Below are 24,149 nucleotides of genomic sequence, written 5' to 3' on the forward strand. Positions count from 1 at the left end.
CCTTTCTCTTTCTTTCTCTTTCTCTCTCTCCCCTGCCCGCCCCCCCAACCCTGGCTCAATCTCTCTAAAGCAATTAATTAAGTCCTTCTAAAATGGACCATGAAATTCTTCTATCTTTTCAAACAAGTCCACTAAACATTTAAACATCTCAGGAGCTAGTGAGATGTGTTGGGCAGTTTGTCCGTGTGCCAAATGTTCTCAGTATTATGATTTTGAAGTTCTTGTATCTGCCTTCAATTTTTTTTCCTGTTTAGTACCCCTAAACCCAATTAGCAAATCCCACTGTGCCTATCTTAAACAGTTCTCTTACGGTGCCCCTTGAACTTTCTCCATATAATTTCTATGTAATTTTCACTAAGCAATTAAAAAGTTCCTCTTTAAATAAATAAGTTGTAAGGAGTTTTCTGTTATTAACTTTTTTGCTTCCTAAGCTCTTGGTTTTATCAGATCTTCAAAAATGGGACAGCTGAAAACCTTCAAAGAATCAATCTACAGATCACCTCCCATATGTATTCTTTTCCCTTTTCATAAATAGGCCCTCTCCTGTTTACAGCAACAAAAAAGGTAACACTCTCACTTCCACCTAGAATTTATGATACATTGCCTGGAGATGTAATAAACTCTGGGGACCCCCAAAAAAGGACAAGTCAAAAAATATTGTTTGGAAGAACAACTTATAAACAATGCAGTGTCATGAACTATCCACTATAGGGCTTCTTATCTTTTCTAGTCTTATATATTTTTCTAAGAGTTAAAAACAGGATATTTTAGCTCCTGCTAGGATATTCTGATGTGATATTGTCTGTGAGCAATTCAGAGCAGTTTCCTTTAAACAACTTTATCTCTTCCAACCCCACATACCCCACACTTCCATGCTGCACTGTCCAAAAATGCATTGCTCTTTTGGGAGAGGCTAATAACAGCAAAGTAAATAAAGGGAATATTGGTAAGAAATATCTAACAAGAAAACTAAATTTTTTGAGTACTTAAATATAAGTAATTCTCTTCAGCAATTCTCAAACCTCATTCCATGAACATCTATTAGCTTAAAGAAAAAGCACATTTAAAAAGCTTTAAATATCAATTAAGCAATATCAATTAAGAGGCTGACTTTATAACAAGTACTTTCCAGGAACACCAAATTATTCAACTTATGCTCCATAAAACCCACAAAAACTATATACAAACTATTTTAGATTAAGTGTGCATTATTCGACATAGTAGTTAAAACCTATTTTGTAAATCATATCATGAAACTTTTATTCTAAGTAAATTCTCATATCTTTTGAACACTTTAATATTCTACCTCTAGTAACAAAAAAAAAAAATCAGTCATAGCTCACTGTAAGAATGAATCATTTTTAGCAATAGGTATTCTTCTACTTTATCATTAATTACCCCAAAATAAAATTTATGGCATTATTTCTGAATCATTCCCTTTTATTTATATCTAAAAGCTGAATGCCAGAGATCAGAAGATGTAAGTCCACACATTTAGAAAAGCAGTAACACACTTTTCATATCCCTTCTTCATATTATTAATTTATAATGATACAAATAGGTAAACAGCCTATTTGTTTTTAAAATTATAAAAAGGATAAATTAATTCTATTGGGCTCATCATATAATTTTAACCTCAACTACCTTAATAGTATCTTTCAGTATGCAATTCTATAACTTCTCAGTGGTTTTAATATTACTTAAAATATGCTTAACCTATTTATTTTAACTTAAAAGGAAAAGATATTTTATGATTAAAAACAAGTTTGATGTAGCTGGTTGGTCTGACAATGGAGACGAGCTTTGTTAACTGGAAGATACTTTCTATAAATATAACAAGCTAAACTTTCAACCTACAGGTTTTGACTAAAATATATTTATATACATAATAAGATAAAAGCATCTTATGAAAAAACTCCATTGGCAAAGATGCATTGAAATTAATAATGTTTTTGGGAGGGGTGTTTGGGTGGCTCAGTCGAATGAAGGTCCAACTCTCGGTTTCAGCTTGGGTCATGATCTTGTGGTTTCGGGAGTTCAAGCCCTGCATTGGGCTCCGTACTTATGGTGCAGAGCCTGCTTGGGATTCTCTGTCTCCCTCTCCACCCCTCCTCAACTTACGCTGTCTCTCCAGCTCTCAAAATAAATAAATAAACTTAAAAAAATAATATTTTTATTTTCTCAATGACTTATGATTATATCAGATTAAAGAAAATGCCTATAAGGGGAAGAAGGAACTGATATAATTAGACATTTGTTAAGTCTTGGTAAAGTCTTTATGATATACTTCATAAAAAATTAGGACCAGGTAATAAATCCTTTGACAAATTAGGTGATTCTCATTCTTTTGCTTTCAACAAAACTGAAGGAGAACCTAATAAAACATTCAACTAATGGATGCTTGATGATAAATCTTTAAGTAATTTCTGATATAACTTGGAAGGTTTTACTATCACAAAACTTCCAGAAGAATGAGCTTATTTAAATGAACACTTATTTTTTAATAAATAAACAACCTACAAAATCTAAAAAGAACAGAAATTGGTGCCAAATCTGATTTCATTCTATCAATACATATTACATATCTCCAGATACAAAAACTTCTGGAAGAAGAGAGGAGACAATTCCATTCACTTCATTAAAAAATGAACCCCGAGGGCCGCCTGGATGGCTCAGTCAGTTGGGTGTCCGACTTTGGCTCAAGTCAATGATCTCACAGTTGATGTCTCTCTCTCAAAAATAAATAAAAACGTTAAAAATAAATAAATAATGCCAAGTGCGCCTGGGTGACTCAGCTGGTTAAGCGTTCAACTTCAGCTCAAGTCATGAGTTCGAGCCCCACGTCAGGCTCTGGGCTGACAGTTCAGAGCCGGGAGCCTGCTTCAGATTCTGTATGTTATCTCTCTCTCTCTCTCTCTCTCTCTCTCTCTGCCCCTACCCTACTCATGCCTGTCTCTCTCTCTCTCTCTCTCTCTCTCTCTCTCGAAAGTAAATGAACATTAAGAAAATTTTCTTGAGAAAATGAACCCCTGCTGAATAACTATTACACACAAAGCAAATTTTATCAAAATTTTAATATATGTAAGTTATTCTAATCAACTGTGTGCTAATAATTTTGACAGTAGTTAGAACCTTATGGTCACAAGTTTTTTGTTGTTGTTGTTTTGTTTTGTTTTTTTAATGTTTATTTTTGAGAGAGAGAGTGTGCGCACAAGCCAGGAAGGGGCAGAGAAAGAAGGAGACAGAGGGTCCGGAGTGGGCCCTGCGCTGACAGCAGAGAGCCTGATGTGGGGCTCAAGCTCATGAACCATGAGATCATGATCTGAGCTGAAGTTGGATGCTTAACTGACCAAGCCACCCAGGCACCTCAAGAAAAACATTTCCAATTTGAATTTATATATAGTATTGTAGCAAATAAGTTTGACAGATGATGATTAAAATATTTTCAAGAATAAAAATAGAGAACATTAGGATAAAATGCATTGGAAGTAACAGAACAGACATACAAGTTCAAAAGGAAAATAATTAAAATTTCCAAACATATGTTTGTGTTTATATTTTTAATAAATAATGGGACTTAGAACCCCTTAGAGGTATTTTGTTGAAATGTGACAATATGTCAGAAATTCCATCCTTTTGCTGAAAAACTGTTATTGTCAATTTCAATATGTGCAAAGGGACACACAATCTCTGGAAATTGTTTCAGGAAATAATTGAGCACAAATTTGAAGGTAACAGTCCTAAAGAAAGTGAGAAGTAAGGGTCATACAGATTAAGTGAAGACTGTTATCAACAGAGTAACAAAAATATGACATTTGAATGTCAATCTCCCTCAATAAACTAACAGCCATGAGGGCATATTTTTCTAGGTAGTCCCACCATTAATGCTATAAATAGCATACAGGTTTTAATAACTTGTTTACCACATAGGGGAATAAGTGGATGGAATGAATGAATAGTGAATATGTATCAAAGTGTGTTATTTGATAATGGGAAATTACAAACTAACTGATTTCTACTACAAGTCAAATATAAACTACAAATTTCAGTCAGAGTCAGACATTGACATTAAGTCTCTTAAATTACACAAGAAAAGGCCTAACAAAAAAAAATTTTAATTTCTATTTTAAGCAATACATAGCTGAAATTTCAAATAACAAAAACAGCATTTTGACTTTTTTGAAGAGATACAAATAGTAACTAAAAAGGAATGAGTTTGGCAGAAGGGGGCAAATTTGAAATCATTTAGCCATAAATGAAATTTCATTTTAATAAGTGAAGTTAGGATTCAAAGTCTTTGGTAAAGCCAAAATGTTATATCATCAGAAGTTCAAAACTTACCTCAAAAAAAAAAAAAAAAAACAGTATATCCTCCATCAAATCTTAAATTCTAAGTCTTTTGTGAGACAATGTTTTTCTAAGACCTTCAGTAATTTTCTAGTTTCCTCCTCCAAAGATGCAGAAATGCCATCATCACCATATGCCTGAACTGTAGTTTTTACTTTTCACATCGGTGGAAATAAGAGTATGCAAATAATTCACATCTTTCCACTGGTTTTGCCAGCAAGTATTGAGTAATTGGAAGGTGACTGTATCTACTGCCTGGGCTAATTTATAAGTGAAATGGTGGGCCTAAATTGTATAGTTGAATTAACGTAAATTAAATATGGGGCGCCTGGGTGGCCCAGCTGGTTAAGAATCCGACTTCAGCTCAGGTCATGACCTCATAGTTTCGTGAGTTGTAGCCCAGCGTCAGGCTCTGTGCTGACAGCTCAGAGCCTGGAGCCTGCTTCTGACTCTGTGTCTCCCTCTCTCTCTGCCCCTCCCCTGCTCATGCTGTCTCTCAAAAATAAACGTTTAAAAAAAATTTTTTTAAATATACTTAGGTAACTTGTAGCAGTACTAATCTGATATAATGTAAAAGGCTTAAAATATTTTTTAATTGGATTTTATTTTTTTATTTTATTTTTTATTTTTTTTTAATTACATCCAAATTAGTCATCATAGAGTGCAACAAGATTTCAGGAGTAGATTCCTTAGTGCCTCTTACCCATTTAGTCCATCCCCCCTCCCACAACCCCTCCAGTAACCCTCCATTTGTTCTCCATATTTATGAGTCTCTTATGTTTTGTCCCCCTCCCTGTTTTTATATTATTTTTGTTTCCCTTCCCTTCTGTTCATCTGTTTTGTCTCTTAAAGTCCTCATATGAGTGAAGTCATGATTTTTGTCTTTCTCTAATTTCACTTAGCATAATACCCTCCAGTTCCATCCACGTAGTTGCAAATGGCAAGATTTAATTCTTTTTGATTGAAAAGGCTTAAAATATTAAATATTTTTTAGTTTTACTGAGGTGTAGTAGGGATACAAAAGACCGCACATATTGAAACATGCAATTTGATAAATTTTGACATGTATATACAAATTTACTTATGAAAATCCCAATCCTCTTCCCCTGCCAAAAAGTTAAATAGGATTTGTGTCATTTGAGAAAAGTACTTACCTTCATGTAATTCACAATCTTAGCAAGAACGCCAAACTTATACCCAGAGCTTCCTGACAGAGCTTTCAAGTTAAATGATCCATTGCTATGATCTGGAAATTAAGTTCAAAAAACAATTATAACATGTTCCTATTAGATTTGATTATGACATTTAAGCAGCTAAGATTTTTAACTCTAGTAAAACATTTCTTGTTTCGAGTTTTTCCACCCAGTGTATTCTACCCTGTAAAATTTTGGTGAACAATTCAAATCCTTGACTGTATAATAAATTTATCAATTTTCGCACTAAGAATAGGAACAAAGTATAAATAATTCAAAAGCATTAAAATACATTTCTTCTGTAAGTACCTCTGCCTCACTCTTTCCTTAATTCTGATTAGATTTTCTCCCAAGATTAGAGGCATGGTGTTTTTGTTTGTTTTTATTTTTGTTTCTTTTTTTGAAAGAGAGAGAGAGAGAGAGAGTACCACCCAGGCACTCTAGAGGCATGGCTTTTTTTTCTTTTTTTAAAGTTTATTTAGTTTTAAATTTTTTTAATATTTATTTTTGAGAGAGAGCACACGCACACATGCATGTGCACAAGCGGGGGAGGGGAAAAGAGAGGGAGACACAGAATCCGAAGCAGGCTCCAGGCCCCGAGCTATCAGCATAGGGCCCAATGTGGGGCTCAAGCTCACAAACTGTGAGATCATGACCTGAGCCAAAGTCAGACGTTTAGCCAACTAAGCCACCCAGGCAACCCTATTTATTTATTTTGACAGAGAGAGAAGGTACAAGTGGGAGAGGGTCAGAGAGAGAGGGAGAGAGAATCCCAAGCAGGCTCCGCACTGTCAGTGCAGAGCCCGACATGGGGCTTGAACCCACCAACTGTGAGATGATGACCTGAGCTGAAGCTGGACACTTCGGCACCCCGAGAGGCATAGCTTTTTAAACAAGAGGATAATACAAATCTCAATCTGACACACAGAGCTTTTCTAATAAACTTAAAACCATGAGAAATGAGTAAATTACTTCTGAGGTATAAAAAGTTCCATTTATCACCTATTACATCAATTTCTATCAATGTAAAGCAAATGGGAATAAAAGAAATGATACAATAACTAAACTTGAGAGATAAACTAAGGAAAAATAAATTGTAGGCACTGCCACTGCAAAAACATGGATGCTTAAAAAGGGATGGCAGCATAAGGGGCGTCTGGGTGGCTTAGTTGGTGAAGCACCAGATTTCAGCTATCTGCCCCTTCCCTCCTCATGCTCTCTCTCTCTCAAAAATAAACATTAAAAAAAGAGGGGGGGGGGGATGACAGCAGGAAACAAGGAGCAAATCCTATAGAAGATAATTTGTTTCAGAACTTATCATTTTGTTACATTTTATAGGCAGACAACCTAATCCTACCATGAATCACAAATGCATTCCATTAGTCATAAGGAGGAATAGTTCAAAAAGTAAACTCATCATAAATACTAGAAAAACATTTCAGGGACACCAGTCGGTTGAGCATCCAACTCTTGCTCAGGTCATGATGCCAGGGTTGTGGGTTCAAGCCCCACAACAGGCTGCACACTGAGCATGGAGCCTACTTGAGACTCACTCCCTCTCTCTCCCCCCCTCCCTCTGCTCCTCTCCCGGGCTGGCACTGACTCTCTCTCAAAAAGAAAGAAAGACAGAAAGAAAGACAGAAAGACAGATGGAAAGAAAGAAAGAAAGAAAGAAAGAAAGAAAGAAAGAAAGAAAGAAAGAAAGAAAGAAAGAAAGAAAGACAAAAAAAGCAAAAAAACAACAACAACAACAACACCAGAAAAACATTTCAGAAGTACACATTCTATTAGCAAACCATAAACTGAGATATAAAGTTCTCATGTCGCTGATCCACAAAGGAAGAGGTTAAAAAAAAGCAGAGGTGGGGGGTGTAATCTCTGGCACCAGTTTTGTAACAATTTAAACAAATGAATGCATTAGAACAGTGCAAGTCAAATGTAACAAGTGTCAAAGATCCAAAAAGAATAGCTTTTTTTTTTTCCAGAGAATAGTTTTTAGATGGCAACATAATACTTCTTTGAGATTATTTCACAAGACTGCTTTATTAAACATGCTTTTTTTGAGACTAAAACAAGACTTGATATACAGTTTTCCTTTAAAAATCACTGTTATAATTTTAACAACTTAACTGACACATTAAAGTCTACTATGTTTCCAAAAATAATATTATAAATGCCTTACAGGCATGCTTTCACATTATTTCAATTATGAAATACTACCTACGTGGTTCATTTTCCCAAGGTGTTCGGGACACTTTAACAACAACAGCAATAACATTTACTGAACACTTACTATTTGCCAAATGCATGCTAAATATTTATTTTCTCATTTAATCCCTCCCAAATAACCTGTCTCCCTTTAAACATAAGAAAACAGAGAAGTAGAAGAATACAGATTCAAATGCAGTTGTAAACACTGTGATACTGCCTTGTATAAGAATCATTAATGGGGCACCTGGGTGGCTCAGTTGGCTAAGCATCTGACTCAGGTTTTGGCTCAGGTCATGATCTCACAGTTTCATGAGTTTGAGCCCCGTGTTGGGCTTTGCATGGATAGTGCAGAGTGCAGAGCCTGCTTGGGATTCTCTATCCTTCTCCCTCCCTGAATGCCCCTCCCCTGCTCACATGGTCTCTGTCTCTCTCAAAATAAATAAGCTTAAATTTAGAAAAAGGATCATTAACTAGCCCTTAACACAGACTATTTCATCCGAGATGGGCTATTATTCAGAGTATAAAAATTCATAAGTGCAGATTTAACGTTTTACCTTTAGTAAAATATTAAGTTTATCCTAGTGATGAATCATTACATTCTACTCCTGAAATCATTATTACAGTATATATTAACTTGGACTTAAATTTAAAAAAGAAAAAGAAAAGTTTATCCTATACTCCTCTATAAACAACTAAGTGGGAAAACTATGAAAAGCAGATGACACTATGTTAAGGATATGCATTACACAAATGTTCAATCATGAACTACATGCAGTTTTGTTTATCATGGAGTCTTAAACATTTAGCTAAGTGCCAGGCAGAGTAAACACTGAGTAAATATTAGCTGAATGAATGAATGAAGGTAGTAAGAGTATTTCTATGTACTCCTTTATAGTCCAAGAAAATAATTCACTAATTTATCTATTATTTTATTTATTTTTAAATGTTTGTTTTTGAGATGGTGGAAGGAGGGGCAGAGAGAGAGGGAGACAGGATCTGAAGCAGGCTCTGTGCTGACAGCAATGAGCCCAATGCAGGGCTAGAACTCATGAACCGTGAGATTATGACCTGAGCCAAAGTCGGACGCTTAACCAACTGGGCCACCCAGGTGCTCCTATCTCTTATTTTTTAAAAATAATGTGACCTATAAAATAAAGCCTGCATAGCAAGCATTTGTCTGCTATTGCTATAATAGCCTCTCCATAATGTATAACCTTGATACTGTTATGTTTGGACCCCACACAACTCTAAATAATAGGTCATAAATACAAATATTCTAGCTTCAAAGCACTGAAGTTGTGGATTGTTTTGCCAGTTTTTAAAAAAGTTTTGAGTATAGTTGACACACAATGTCAGTTTCAGGTGTACAACACAGTGATTCAACTTCTCTACAGGTCATACTATGCTCACAAGTATAGCTGCCATCTGTCAGCACATAACACTATTATAGTATCACTCACTATATGCTGTACCTTTTATTCCTTTCTTACCATTTAAATTTCACAGACTGATTTTTAATGTTTTATGTCTTTATTCTGAGAGAGAGAGAGAGAGAGAGAGAGCGCGCACGTGAGCAGGGGAGGGCAGAAAGGAGAGGGAATCCCAAGCAGGCTCTATGTTGTCAGTGCAGAGCCCAATGCAGGGCTCGAACTCGTGAACCGCGAGATCATTACCTGACCTGGGCCAAAATCAAGAGTCAGATGTTTAACTGACTTAGTCACCCAGGCGCCCCGTTTCACAGACTGCTTTTTTTTTTTTTTTTTTTTCAACGTTTTTTATTTATTTTTGGGACAGAGAGAGACAGAGCATGAAGGGGGGAGGGGCAGAGAGAGAGGGAGACACAGAATCGGAAACAGGCTCCAGGCTCCGAGCCATCAGCCCAGAGCCTGACGCGGGGCTCGAACTCACGGACCGCGAGATCGTGACCTGGCTGAAGTCGGACGCTTAACCGACTGCGCCACCCAGGCGCCCCTCACAGACTGCTTTTTAATGTAGGTGGTGTACCTACCAAAACTAACCCTATCCCAACGAGCAGAGCTGAAAACCTTATTTCTTTTCCCTTAGAATTTCTCCTAAATCAAACCACCACATGGAAATAATCATTTCCAGAGGGCAAGATTTATAGAGAACACAAGTACTGAAAGAAAATATCATTTATGAGATTTTATGCCCACTTCCGGGAGGAAATATTAAGCTGGTAAACCTGGACTGTTTGTTTCCTAGGTTACTACCTCTCTCAATAGTACCTTCTAGCCTAGCCGTGAAATACTCACTGAAGGATCCGAAATTTTATGGTTAAACACTAAGGAATCACCAGTTCATTACTAACTCAAATTCCTTTGCAGAAATTTACCTTAAGGACAAAAAATGAGGCAAGAAAAAGAGGGGACAGTTGATATCCCAGACAGCTCTATTCAAGTTTATGAATGATTTACACTTAAGGGTGGCAGGACTTAATGCAAATGAACGAGGAGGAAACTGTCAGCTGCATTGTGGTTCAACCAATAGCAGCACAGCTCCATCTTGGATGTGCACTGGACTGCATTACAAACAGACGATACCATCGCTTCAACAGCAGCCTTCAGACAAGAGGTAGGTTTATGCGATCTTTTGCATTTAGTAATACATGTCCTTATGATGTAATTTAAAAAATATTTTACCATAAAAACCAAGCAGAAAGCTTTGTTCCGACTAAAGACCAAAAAAGGCACTGTATTCATTTCGCTGCTTGGTAGGATTTTATTATGAAAATGTGAAGACTGCCTTGTGCTATTTGATAAGCACCCTCACCATCTGTGCCTTATGGAAAATTCATGAGATTTTCTATGAACCTGATCTATATCCAGACCTTAGAGTAAACCATAAGCATTTAATGTTAAGTGGTTACTTGCTAATTTATTTTCTCTGAGCTATTTCATTTCAGCAATTTGGTCTGCCTTAACAAAGGATTTTTCTTAAAGAAAAATCTAGACTAAAAGCAAATCCTGGACTAAAGCTTTCTGATTATATGTACAAATTATATTGCTGGTAAAAAGCAGTCACTTACAAGAAAGTTTGTTATATTTGTTATATTTTAACAAATATGAGAAAACAGTTCAAAACTGTTTATTTGACTTTGAGTGCAGATGCCGAAAATGCTGAGAAATTGTCATGATTGTGATTTTTACATAAAAATAAAAAGACCATAAAGGTTATCATCATATAGGCTGCATTATACTGTAACCAAAAAGATCAATTTGTGGAGCTTCAGACTTTCCTAACATTTTAATTAAAATGATTCCTTCCAGTTAAATTTTAAAATCTGTATTACTGTAATACACAAGTCATTCTATTATTAAACAACCTTCTTAAATAGCCTTTCATTTTTTATATGGCACAAAAATATCTATTTATAACCATATTTCAATATAATGTTAACATTATTCTTAAACTGATCCTCAAACACATAGCAAGTCTTTTTAATAAACTACATTTTAAAATAAAAAGATGTTTTAAGAAGAACTGGTTAAGGGAGGAATATAAGGTACCTTTCGAGGTAGGTATTAAGATTATTTTCATGGCTGAGAGTAACTATTCATGTCTACTAAAAAATCAGTATCAACTACTAGCCAAATTTCTAATTTTATAATAGTCAAGCATGAAAATATTGTTACTTAGTAAGGCTGGAGTTCCAGGATATTACCTACACATACTGATCTAGAGATTCAACTTCTGCCCTTTGCTGATAAATTTATTTCAATTTTAAGACTATTTTCCTAGTTTTTATTCATTCCATTTCTTACTCAGCATTCAGAAGCATGAGCAAAGCATCCCTTACAAAGCCCAAAGGTTGCTGTAAGAAGATATTATATCTCCCTAGGTTCAGCACAATGGGGTTAATTACCTAGAAAATATTCCTGCTTGCTGTACAAAGTATGGGACCCAAAAAAAGTCTCAAATAAAAAACCTTGTCAAATAAAACAGTTTACAATTTACATGGAATTTCAGTTACAAATACTCTCCCCTATTATTAGCACTATAATCAGCCTACATCTTCCTGGTGATCTAACTATAGTTAGCACAGATGTAGGTTCACTGCTCTTTCACCAAACTGACCAGACGTGTGGCCTGCCTCAGACCGGTCCAGAGCTGGGTGCACTGCTCTATATCTAAAGGCCAATATGATTAATTGATCATATCTCAAAGTGATATGCTTAAAGGCACTAGAGAATTCAACTCAAGGGTTTTAACATAATTAAAGCAAAAGCATAATTTTATTCTTATCTGACAATTCAAGGTTCCAGAACACTTCCAAGTCTTAGCCCCATAAATATTTCACTAGGGCCTTCTGAAACGGGAGGGAAAGAAAGGTGAAGAGAATAGATCAAAAATTAAAACAAAAACAACAAAACACTACTTAATACTCCCCATTCCTGTAATGAAATTTTAAAGGGGAGGAAGATTCAAAAAAGTACACAATTTTTTTTTTTTACCATTTACTCTTCTTTTTCATAAAGCATGTTTATAGCAGGTACTTGATATAAACTTACATTTTAATTTCAAAAGTACAGTCTCAGAGTACAAGAAAATCCTAATAATAATACTTTTCTGCATGTCTAATTATGTCTCCTCCCTCAAAGTAAGTTTCAGATTTTACCCTAAATTTAGCACAAAAAATTGCTAGAGCTCTACTGTACATAAAAATAAACCACATTAAATTTAAGGTAGAAAATGGCCCCATATTTCACAGTGTACTTTTCAGATATGCCCAAAAGCTAACTAAAGAGTGAATGTTTTGAGTTGCTCATCAGTTATCAATACACTCACAGGAGAGGCAAACTGTCATCATTTACAACATAAACTGTCATCATTTACAACATGTGTATACTCTTCCTTAAACTGCTTAGACACTTCTAATCAAAATACTGTTTACTGATTCTAGTTTTAATTTTTTAGAAGTAATCCAGAAAACTCAATAAATATATTAAACAGATAACACAACAGACGTTTAAAACCAAAGGAAAGGAATACTTTTAAAATATATTAGTTTGGGTTTGGATAAGTACTATATTCAAATGGTTCAAAAACTAAAATATAACAAGATATACCTTGAGAAATCTCACACACATCCCTGTTTCTCAGCTCTACCCTCCAACAAACCCACCAAGTAATCACTGTTATTTCTGGTCTATATCTTTCCAAATGTTTGCAGAGATTCAAGCAAATAAAAATATATACTATTTCCCCCTTTCTTACGCATACTGTCCTGCATCTTGCTCTTTTCACTTAACAGTGATTTCACCTAAAAATCTTTCCTTATCACTACAGTTACCTCATTCACACATAATATTGAATTGTATGGATATATTAATTTTAACCAGAATAGTTCATTGATTGGTACAAGCTAACTTCAAATAATTGAATTTAGTTTGTGTCTGCCTGCCTGCCCCTGCCTTCTCCCTTCTCTTCCCTCCCTCCGTTTTTTTTTGGGGGGGAGGGGTCAAGAGGGCTCGAAAAATTTTAAACAGTTCACTTGTACCTCAAAAACAAAATAGAATATAAAGTTCCTTAAACCAACTTTCAAATAATTCTTATTTATTTATTTTTTTCACATTTATTTATTTTTTGAGAGACATAGAGAGAGCACAAGTTGGGGAGGGGCAGAGAGAGAAGGAGACACAGAATCTGAAGCAGGCTCCAGGCTCTGAGCTGTCAGCACAGAGCCTGACACGGGGCTTGAATTCACAAACCGTGAGATCATGACCTGAGCCGAAGTTGGATGCTTAACTGACTGAGCCACCCAGGCACCCCAGAATTCTAACTTTTTTTTTTTTTTAAGTTTATTTGAGAGAGAGCGAGCACAAGCAGGGTAGGGGTAGAGAGAGGAGAAAGAGAGGAGAGAGAGAATCCCAAGCAGACTCCCCGCTGTCAGCACAGAGCCCAACATGGGGCTCGAACTCATGACCTACGAGATCAAGACCTGAGCTGATGGCAGCCGCTTAACCGATTGAGCCACCCAAGCACCCCTCCAATAATTCTAAAATTTCTATTTCATTTTGAAATAGAAACATACATTAGTCTTTACAACTTCTCCTCAGTTTTAAAATCAATACAAATGAGAAACCCCTATTCATAAAAAGTTAAAATACAAAGTAATAACTTCAGTACAATTTCAACCAGGTAGGAGTTATAGATTTATATTGCCAATTTCTAGAAGGAACAAATTAAAAGTTTGATATGTTAGCAAGACAGGATTATTAGCGAAGTTTTTAATTTTTTTAAAAATTAGTATAATGTAAAAATAAAAAAAACTACTATAACACTTCTGAAATCAATAATTAAATAGTATTTAAGTTAATTAATAAGGTACATTAGACTAATCTAAGGGACATAATGTGGGAAAAAATTCCCAGATTTTAAAAAGGTATCAATCTGGGGTACCTGGCTGGCTCAGTTGGTAGAGCATGCAGCTCTTGATCTTGGGATTGTTTGAGTCCCACAATGGATTTAGAGATTACTTAAAAATGTAAATCTTAAGAAATAAAAATAAAAAAGGAATCAACCTGAAAGGCCTTGACAGAAAATCTAAGGAATATTCTCATCAATGCTGGAGAGGTCCTAGGTTTACCCAGGTAAATTAGACAGACCCTCCTGTGTTTCTTCCTGCTTTTTATCTATCCATATAATAAATGGCCCTGTTCTCTATTTCCTCAAGGTCCTATTCTTCTTCTCCTTCTCTTATATTTGCTCTGCTTTTCAAAAAGGACCCAAAACTCATTCACAGTGAAGTAAATATAACAATGTGCACTATCCCTCCCAAAAGGATCTGCATTTTAGTAGTACTAAAAATTTTAAAGGACTTGCAAAGCTGAACATCTTCTAGGCATTTGTGTGTCTGCACACACGTCACTACTCTGTTAGGAAGGCTGGGTCAAAAAGGACTATTATTTGTCTCCAGTTGAGTCCGTTTCTATGGGTTACTTTACTTGGGTGCATGGTGATTAGAATCAGAGGCAGCACCAATGCAGAGGATGGAGGACTGGCCTATCAGGACATCCACATTAGACTCCCAGGGCACCACTTACCATGTATTCTACATGAATGGCACTCACAACACAATATGAATGGTGCCCCCTGGAGGTCTGCAATGTAGCAACCCCACTTTCTATAAGAATGTGCTAAGAAGTGGAGCATCTGAGTAGCTTAGTCAATTAAGCATCCAACTCTTGGTTTCGGCTCAGGTCATGATCTCACGGTTCATGACATTGAGCCTTGAGTCAGGCTCCATGCTGACAGCACAGACAGAATCTTGGGATTCTCCCCCTCCTTCTCTCTCTGCCCTGACCCTGCTCACATTCTCTGTCTCAAAATAAATAAACATTAAAAAAAAAAAAAAAGACAAAAAAAAAAAGGAATATGCTAAGAAGAGAAAAATTTAAGGGATAAAAGAGGGTAACTCTAAAAGGCTGGGTCTCCAAAGTTTGAAAATATTGTAATGTACTGGGAAGTTCATCACATACCTGTGTTCCAGACAATGTATTTTTGTATGTCCCAGAACTAATAAAAGCAACTGATTCAGTTACTGTCCATTAGTCTGCTGTCCCTTGTTTCAAGATGAAGGATCACCACAAACCATGAAACTGAAGGATTCTTATATCCAAAAAAAAAAAAGAAAAAATGAATTTAAGCCTTGACTTCTGGCCTCAGGGTTTTTTTTGTTTTGTTTTGTTTTGTTTTTTGAAAGAGAGAGCACACAGAGAGAACAAAAGCGTATGCATGAGCAAGTGGGATAGAGACAGAGGGAGAGGAATGGAGAGAATCTTTAAAAAAACTTTTTCTATGTTTTTATTTTATTTTTGAGAGGGAGAGACAGAGTGCAAGTGGGAGAGGGGCAGAGAAAGAGGGAGACACAGAATCTGAAGCAGGCTCCAGGCTCTGAGCTATCAGCACAGCCTGATGTAGGACTCGAACTCACAGACCATGAGATCATGACCTAAGTTGAAGTCAGGCGCTTAACTGACTGAGCCACCCAGGTGCCCCAGGAATGCAGAGAATCTTAAACAGAGTCCACACCCAGCACAGAGCCAGAGTCAGGGCTTCATCCAAGGACTGGTGAGATCATGACCTGAGATGAAATCAAGAGTCGGCCACTTAACCAACTGAACCACCAAGGTACCCCTCAGATCATTAATTTCACCTTCAAAATACACAAAGGAAGAACCAAGTCCATCCAGAGAGATGCAGTTACTTGCCAAGCAAATATGATTTAAAGGAAAAAACCTTTCGTGTGCCTGGCTGGCTCAGTCAGTAGAGCATGTGACTCATGACCTCGGGTTGTAAGTTCAAGCCCCATGTTGGGCACAGAGTTTACTTAAAAGTGATAAATTATAAAAAGAAAACAAAAACCTTGGAAAGTATTACTTTATTAAAGTTTTAAGATTACATGTATAAAGAAAAATTTAAGGAATTATACTGTTATGGATTTGTGCTTTAAGTCACTTTTTCATCTTTGTTGGTGTGACAATGCTATGGTGGCTATGTTTACAAACAGAACCCTCATCTTTTAAGAGATATATAACTGAAGATGTCTAGGAGAAGTGATGATGTCTGGGATTTGCTTCAAAATAATCTAGGGGCATGGGGCGCCTAGGTGGCACAGTCAGAAGAGCATGCAACTCTTGATCTCAGGGTTGTGAGTTCAAGCCCCACACTGGGTATAGAGATTACTTAAACAAACTTGAAAAATATAATCTATGAGGTAGAAACAAATGGGTAAAGACAAATTGGTAACTGAAGCTGTATTATGAGAATACAGGGGTTCATTATACTCTTACTCTTCAACTATCTTAAAGTTTTGTCTAATTGAAATATACTCTCACACACAAGTATCTTCAGCATTCAGAATACTATCTGGGACACAGTAGGTAAATATTTGTTTATAACAATGAATGAAAGTCTATTTACAACTATGTAGGAAAGAAAAATCACACAAATTAAGTCATTTCTTTAATAAAATAAAGCTTTCAAACTGACAGCAGTCATTGAATTAATAAAGTGGAACTATTTTTTCCCCTTATTTCCAAAATTTTCACAGTATATAAGCATTTTATAATTTTTTAAAATTAAGTTTCAAGAAGAGGTGCCTGGTGACACAGTCGGCTAAACATCTGGTTCTTGGTTTCGGTTCAGGTCATGATCTCACAGTTTGTACATCAGAGCCCCTTGCTGGGCTCCATACTGACAGTGCAGAGCCTGCTTGTCGTGCGGTCGCGCTCGTGCTCTCTCTTGCTCTCTCTCTCCCTCCCCCCCCCCGCCCCTCCCCCATGCACATGCATGCTCACTCTCTCAAAATAAAAATAAAAGTAAAATATTCATATCCATAGATCATTCAGGTATATGAACAGTTAATACTATCATATACTTAACAAAAAAAAAAAAAAAATCCTAAGATTAAGGTCTCTTCATAGGCAACATGAACCTAAAATTTTATCACCCTTATTCTGAAAACCGTCATTATTTAGCTTTCCTTTCTCTAGTATTTTCACTCAGCCACTATATCTTGATTCAGGTCACCTGTCTTCAAAGTTTAAAGGAGAGGAAATAGGAGACAGAAATACACTGAGCCCACAAGGTGAGAAGGATCCTCAAAGTTAATGAGAAAAGCTTTTCTGGGGGCAGTATGAAGAATACCACCTTAAAACACAAGGATTTTTTTGTATTTAACAGATCATTGACCACTGCTTTAGTTAAATTTTAAAACAATTCAGCTTCTTTTTCCCCCTTCTATTAGCAGTTAGTTTCTGTATATAAACCTTAAGCATATGTATTTGTCTAGCAAATGACACACATGAAAAAAATACATGGTATGGGGGCACCTGGGTGGCTCAGTTAAGTATCCAACTCTTGATTTTGCCTCAGCTCATGATTTCACAGTTCCTGAGTTCAAGCCCCGCATCAGGCTCTGCACTGACAGCATGGAGCCTGCTTCAGATTCTGTGTCTCCCTCTCTCTTTGCCCCTCCCCACCCCTTTCAAAAATAAATAAATAAGCATTTAAAAAATATACATACATATATAGTATGGTTTACAGAGTACACTGCCATAGGATAAAGAAAAAATTCAAAAATACCATTTGGGCATTAATTCTGGCAGAAAATAAAAGAACTCACGTTACCTACATAGATTTACTAACAAGTCTTAGTACTGAGATCAATTGACAGATCCACAGAATTTGATTACATGTATTCATTTTCTACCTTTTTACAGATTCAAAAGAACCAATACAAGAAGTATAATCCCTAAGAATGGCCTCTCTGAGCTCCAGCCTCTGGAATGAAACCACTACATCTGTTTATCAGTACCTTGGTTTTCAAGTTCAAAAAATTTACCCTTTTCATGATAACTGGAACACTGCCTGCTTTGTCATTCTGCTTTTATTCATATTTACAGTGGTATCTTTAGTGGTGTTGGCTTTTCTTTATGAAGTGCTTGACTGTTGCTGCTGTGTAAAAAACAAGACTGTGAAAGACTTGAAAAGTGAACCAAACCCTCTTAGAAGTATGATGGACAACATCAGAAAACGTGAAATTGAAGTCGTCTAGCACTCTACCTAAGATGAACAAAATCTCTGAAAATAGCCTTCAACTACTGAAGAAAAAAGGAAAATTTTCTGAGGCCAACTGTTATTATAAAACTGACTCTTGAGGGGCACCTGATGGCTCAGTCAGCTAAGAGTCTGACTTCAGCTCAGGTCATGATCTCGCGGTTCGTGAGTTTGAGCCCTGCGTTGGGCTCTGTGCTGACAGCACAGCTTTGGATTCTGTGTCTCCCCTTCTCTCTATCCCTCCCCCCGCTCACACTCTTTCTCTCTCTCACAAAAATAAATAAACATTAAAAAAAATTGTTTAACTGACTCCGATTCTGAATTAAAAGATTTCTAATAGAAGGGAAAAACAAGTTAAATATGCACTTTTTGTTTGTGTATCCCTTTCATTAAATACACACAAAATCTTCACGAATGTGAATAAGTTACCAATGTACTTAAAATGACACTTCAAAAACTGGATAAAAGATTCCTAGATTTCAATATTAAGCAGCAAAACGTAAGCTAGAAAACACGAGAAAGATCAAATAACTTTGACCTACACAAACCATGTAGACCAAAACAATAACTACCCTCTGTGTGTTTTGGTAATAAAAATGCTATTTAAAATGCTTACCTAAATCCAAAGTAAAATGATTCCACTTACACATAAAGTCTCTACTTATTAAAAAGCAGTATTTGCTAGTTTACAGAAGACAACTAATACACTTTTTAAAGACCAGTTTTATGTAAAGATTAGAGAGGAAAAAAGTCTCAAAATAGAAAGGTCACAAGTATACATGCATAAAATTTTCATAAAACTGACTTACTGTTTAATAATAAATACATGGTATAAGAAGGATCAGGCTGTTTTCAAACTAAAACTTTCTAGTACACCCCTAAATTGTATTTCTTGAGCTTTTTCTTTTGTTGCTCATATTCATTATTCTCAAGGGCTAAAGATACCTGATGTAGGAAAAGATTGCCAAAAAAAAAAAAAAAAAAAAAAAAGACAAAAGGTAGGACCATGTAACACCTATTAAAAAATACTTCAGTTTCTGGGTGTCTGGGTGCCTCACTCGGTTAAGTGTCCAACTTCAGATCAGGTCATGATCTCACAGTTCGTGAGTTCGAGCCCCAACGTCGGGCTCTGTGCTGACAGCTCAGAGCCTGGAGCCTGCTTCAGATTCTGTGTCTCCCTCTCTCTCTGCCTCTCCCTCGCTCACACTCTGTCTCTCAATAAATATTTAAAAAAAAAAAAAAAAAAAAAAAAAGGAAATACTTCAGTTTTATTTCTTGGAATTACAAGGGCTGTAAAGATATTATATTTTATAACCCTAATCCTTTGCTACCACCCATGAGCAAACCTAAGCATGCTCTTAACCACTACAACTGCCCTTAACCAGAAATATCGCTCCTAGAAATCTACTCTGAGAAATTAGTTCAAAAGAAACAAGCTCAAGATACAAAGATATTTGTAATAGCATTACTCAAAGTAACACCACCACCAACAAAATGGAAATAACAGCCTTTACATATGACACATCAACCTAGATTAAAAAGCTACTGAAAATTAAGGCAAAATAGAAAATATCTGATATATGAAGTGAAAAAATATATATCTAACTTCTCAATTTAGAGAGCCCTCTTGGTTTGAAATCCCTTTTATACAAAATTTTTTTTTCTAACATTAGAAATACACACAAATAATGTAACCAACTTTCAAAGGACTTGTGAAACCTGGTATACTCAATATTTAGGTAAGTAGGAGCTATTCTGAGCACTGTTAAAATCACATTTTCATAAATAGTAAACTCTGGAGTCCTTAACATGGATGGAAAGCATAAAGATCCGTTAATTACTAAATTTCTTGATAACAGACACTTAACTTTTCCCTACCTTATGCTGTAATTTATTTAGCCATTCAACAAACATGTATTTGACAAACATGTATTGAGTGTTTCTCTGTGTGAAAGATTAGGTTACAATGGCAAACAATCATGCAATTGCAATGACACACAATAGCTTTGTCAGAAATAGTGAGTGCTATGGGAATCAAAGGCTAAGCACCAAATTCAAATAGGAAAGTAGAGATAATAGGACTTTTAACCTGCAACCTAAAAGAGGAATAGGATTTACTCAGAAGAGGGAAGGAGCTAAGAAAGAATATTCCACAAAGAGGATACAATATGGGTAAAGGTCATGAGGCAAGAGAGTAAAGCATGTTAAAAGAGCTACATACAGGCCAATATCACTAAGAGAGTACAAGGAAAACAATGATTATGGGTATGAAAGGTAACGGGAGACTAGATCAGGTAAGGCATGGAGATGGCAGGAAAAGATAACCTTCCCCTGAAAAGCAATGATGATTGGCCTTAAACAGAGACTGATGTTATCAGATGATTAGAAAAATCACTGACTTCTGTACAGAGAGTGGACAATAAAGAAGTTAAGCCAGGAAACCTTGTAAGCACCTAATCAAGCAATCCACTCATAGTGACCCCAACTAGGGTGGTATGACAGTCTTCACCGTGTACACTCAGTACTTCCAGCTCTCCTCTGAGCACTTGGAACACCCCATGGCTGGTACAGCCCTGTGACTAGCTCTAGACAATGAGCTGTGAGAGAAAGTGATGTCTCACCTCCAGGCCAGAGGATTTTAACTGCCAAGCAAGATCTTCCAGAGTTCTTTCTCCCTCTGGCACTGAAATCAGTAACACTGGAAATATCAGCTACTCTACCAGCCTGGGTTCTTGAGTGACTGTAAGGAGGTAAGACCCCTGCCAACACATGTTAAACACGTGCTATGAAAGAGAAACAAACCTTTGTTGTCTTTAAGCCACTGAGATTTTGGCTAAAAAAAAAAAAAAAAAAAAAAAAAAAAAAAGAAAACAACAACAAAAACCCAAAAGCCCAAAATTATGTCACTGTGACCAAGTTCCAAACCTTGTGCTTAATACATAATCTAACTGCAGTTTCAAACTCCCTCAGAAATGTAGTCTTAAATCATCAGTCAGGAATTTTTCCATTAACAACAATAAGTATGCCAACATGGACCCTCTCCACCAAAGGAATATGAGGTTATCTGCATAAGACTCCTAGCTTTTCCTCCCTAGAAAGCAGCCTGGCCTAAAACAATCCTTTTCTTTTGCTAATAACTTTCTTGCCTCCACCTTCCTTCTATAAGAACTGTCCATTTGGTACAACTCCTCGGAATGCCTTGCTCAACGGGATGCTACCTGAATCATAAATCGTGTAATAAAGCCAATTAGATCTTCAAATTTACATGAATTTTTGTTATTTAGCAGGAGCAAAGTCATTCTTAAGCAGATCAAAGAGACTAGGTCTATGCTAGACCTAGACTAGATCTGTGCTAATGTTTATTTTTAAGTTTATTTGACAGAGAGCACATGAATGCAATCAGGGGAGGGGCAGAGAGGGGGAGAGGGAGAGGAGAGGGAGAGGAGAGGGAGAGAAGGGGGAGAGAAGGGGGAGAGGGGGGGAGAGGGGGGGGAGAGAGAGGGGGAGAGAGGGGGAGAGAGGGAGAATTCCAAGTAGGTTCAGCGCTCAATCCCATGAACCGTGAAATCATGACCTGCGCCAAAATCAAGAGTGTCGACTGAGGTACCCAGGCGCCCATGCTAATGTTTAATAAAACAGTGTACTGTGAATTAATTCAATGTACATTTCATTGGAATGAGACATAAACTTCATGTATGTTCTAATAACAGCCCTGCTCGATAAAAAGATGACCTCTGCTTTAACATCAGTTAGTAAAACAGCTTGAAAAACATCTAACAAAATGACATCCATAAAGATTACTTACTACATTTTATAAGTAGGTAAATAATTAGTTGTGAATTAAGCTGGACTGACCTTGTTTAAAAGGTAACAGTCTAAGACTAAACTAAACCCAAAATAAGCAGGAAAAAAATGGTGAAATAGAAATAAAATAAAAAACAGAAAAACACAAGAGAAAAATCAATTAAATCAAAAGTTGATTTTTTTGAAAAGATCAACAAAATAAAACATAAATTCCTAAAATCAGAAATGAAAGAGGGAAAGGCTGCCTGGGTAGCTCGGTTGGTTGAGCAGCTAACTCTTGATTCCAGCTGGGGTCATGATCCTAGGGTCCTGGGATCAAGCCCTGCTTTGGGCTCCTCGCTCAGTGTGGAGCTGCTGGGGACTGACTCTCACTCTCTCCCTCTCTCCCCCCGCTCCCCGCCCCCCCCCCCCCCCCCCGTCCTCCCTACCCCACTCCCACACTCTAAGAAAAAAAAAAAAAAAAAACAATGAAAGAGGGGAGGGATATCACTAATGACCTTACAAAAGTCAAAGGCTTGCAAGGAAATACTTCCGAAAAACTTTAGACAATGTAGATAATGAAATGGACAAACTCCTAAAAAGATGCAAGGCACCAAAATTAACTCAAGAAGGTAACAGATAATCTGAATAGATCTATAAGAAGAATTTCTACGAGAGCTTCTCACAAAGGAAAGCTCAGGCCCAAATGCCTTTGCTAGTGAATTCTATCCAACATTTAAAGGGAAAATTATATCAAACCTTCACAAACTCTTCCAGAAACAGTGGAAAAGAGAACACTTCACCAATCTTTTATGAGGCCACAAATACCCTCACAGGCATCCAAGAAAACTACAGACTATACCCTCATGAATATAAACATAAAACTCCAGTACAAAATATTAGCTATCTGAATTCCACAACAAAAAAGATTATATACATCATGACCAATAGGATTTATATATATACATATATATATACATACATATATATACACACACACACACACACACACACACACATATATAGTCAAGTTAACTAACATACAGTGTATACAGGGTACTCTTGGCTTCGGGAGTAGATTCCCATGATTCACTGCTTACATACAATACCCAGTGCTCATCCCAACAAGTGCCCTCCTCAATGCCCTCCACCCATTTTCCCCTCCCCCGTCCCCCATCAGCCTTCAACTTGTTCTCTGTATTTAAGAGAGACTTATGGTTTGCCTCCTTCTGTTTATAACTATTTTCCCCCTTCCCTTCCCCCATGGTTTTAAGTTTCTCAAATTCCACATGAGTGAAAACATGATTATCTGTCTTCTCTGACTGACTTACTTCACTTAGCATAATACCCTCCAGTTCTATCCACATTGTTGCAAATGGCAAGATTTTATTCTTTTTCTTTGCCAAGTAGTATTCTGTTGTATATATACGCCACATCTTCTTTATCCATTCATCAGTTGACAGACATTTGTGCTCTTTCCATAATTTGGCTATTGTTGGCAGCACTGCTATAATATTGGGGTACATGAGTCCCTATGAATCAGCACTCCTGTATCCTCTGGACAATTCCTAGTAGTACTATTGCTGGGTTGTAGGGTAACTCTATTTTTAATTTTTTGAGGAACCCCCACACTGCTTTCCAGAGTGGCTGTACCAGTTTGCATTCCTACCAACAGTAGGATTTTTTCTAAGAATGCCAGGTTGGTTTAACATCTGAAAATCAATTAATGTAATATTAATAAAGAAAAGCATGATCTTCTTAGCAGATGTAGAAAAAGCACTTGATAACATCCAAAACTCATTTAAGATTAAACACTCTCAACAAACTGGGGCACCTGGGTGGCTCAGTCAGTTGAGCGTCCAACTCTTGGTTTCAGCTCAGGTCATGATCTCACGGTTCATGAGATTGAGCCCTGCATCAGGCTCTGGGCTGACAGTGTGCAGTCTGTCTGGGATTCTCTCTCTGCCCTTCCCCCATTCATGCTATCTCTGTCTCTCAAATAAATAAACTTAAAAAATAATAATAATAAAATTA

The 24,149-nt window shown here is 36.6% G+C and overlaps 2 protein-coding genes across 4 annotated transcripts in view; one reads left to right on the forward strand and one right to left on the reverse strand.

The window, feature by feature from the left end:
* GTF2E2 (general transcription factor IIE subunit 2) overlaps nt 1–24,149 on the reverse strand; it is a 79,070-nt gene that overhangs the window by 42,714 nt on the left and 12,207 nt on the right. For all 3 annotated transcript variants that reach the window (XM_042934452.1, XM_042934450.1, XM_042934453.1), the window contains exon 3: nt 5,502–5,593. In XM_042934452.1, coding sequence (XP_042790386.1) covers nt 5,502–5,593 — 92 coding nt within the window. The remainder of the gene's footprint in view (nt 1–5,501; nt 5,594–24,149) is intronic.
* On the forward strand, nt 10,103–18,502 carry SMIM18 (small integral membrane protein 18). Its single transcript, XM_042934454.1, has 2 exons — nt 10,103–10,343; nt 17,996–18,502. The coding sequence occupies exon 2, from the start codon at nt 18,034–18,036 to the stop codon at nt 18,328–18,330; it is 297 nt and encodes a 98-aa protein (XP_042790388.1). The 5' UTR covers nt 10,103–10,343; nt 17,996–18,033; the 3' UTR covers nt 18,331–18,502.

Source organism: Panthera leo, chromosome B1, assembly GCF_018350215.1.
Source record: "Panthera leo isolate Ple1 chromosome B1, P.leo_Ple1_pat1.1, whole genome shotgun sequence".
NCBI classification, from domain to species: domain Eukaryota; kingdom Metazoa; phylum Chordata; class Mammalia; order Carnivora; family Felidae; genus Panthera; species Panthera leo.

Bases quoted from the DNA above. Each gene is read 5' to 3' on its own strand.
- SMIM18 (XM_042934454.1), top strand. From the start codon at position 18,034: ATGGCCTCTCTGAGCTCCAGCCTCTGGAATGAAACCACTACATCTGTT.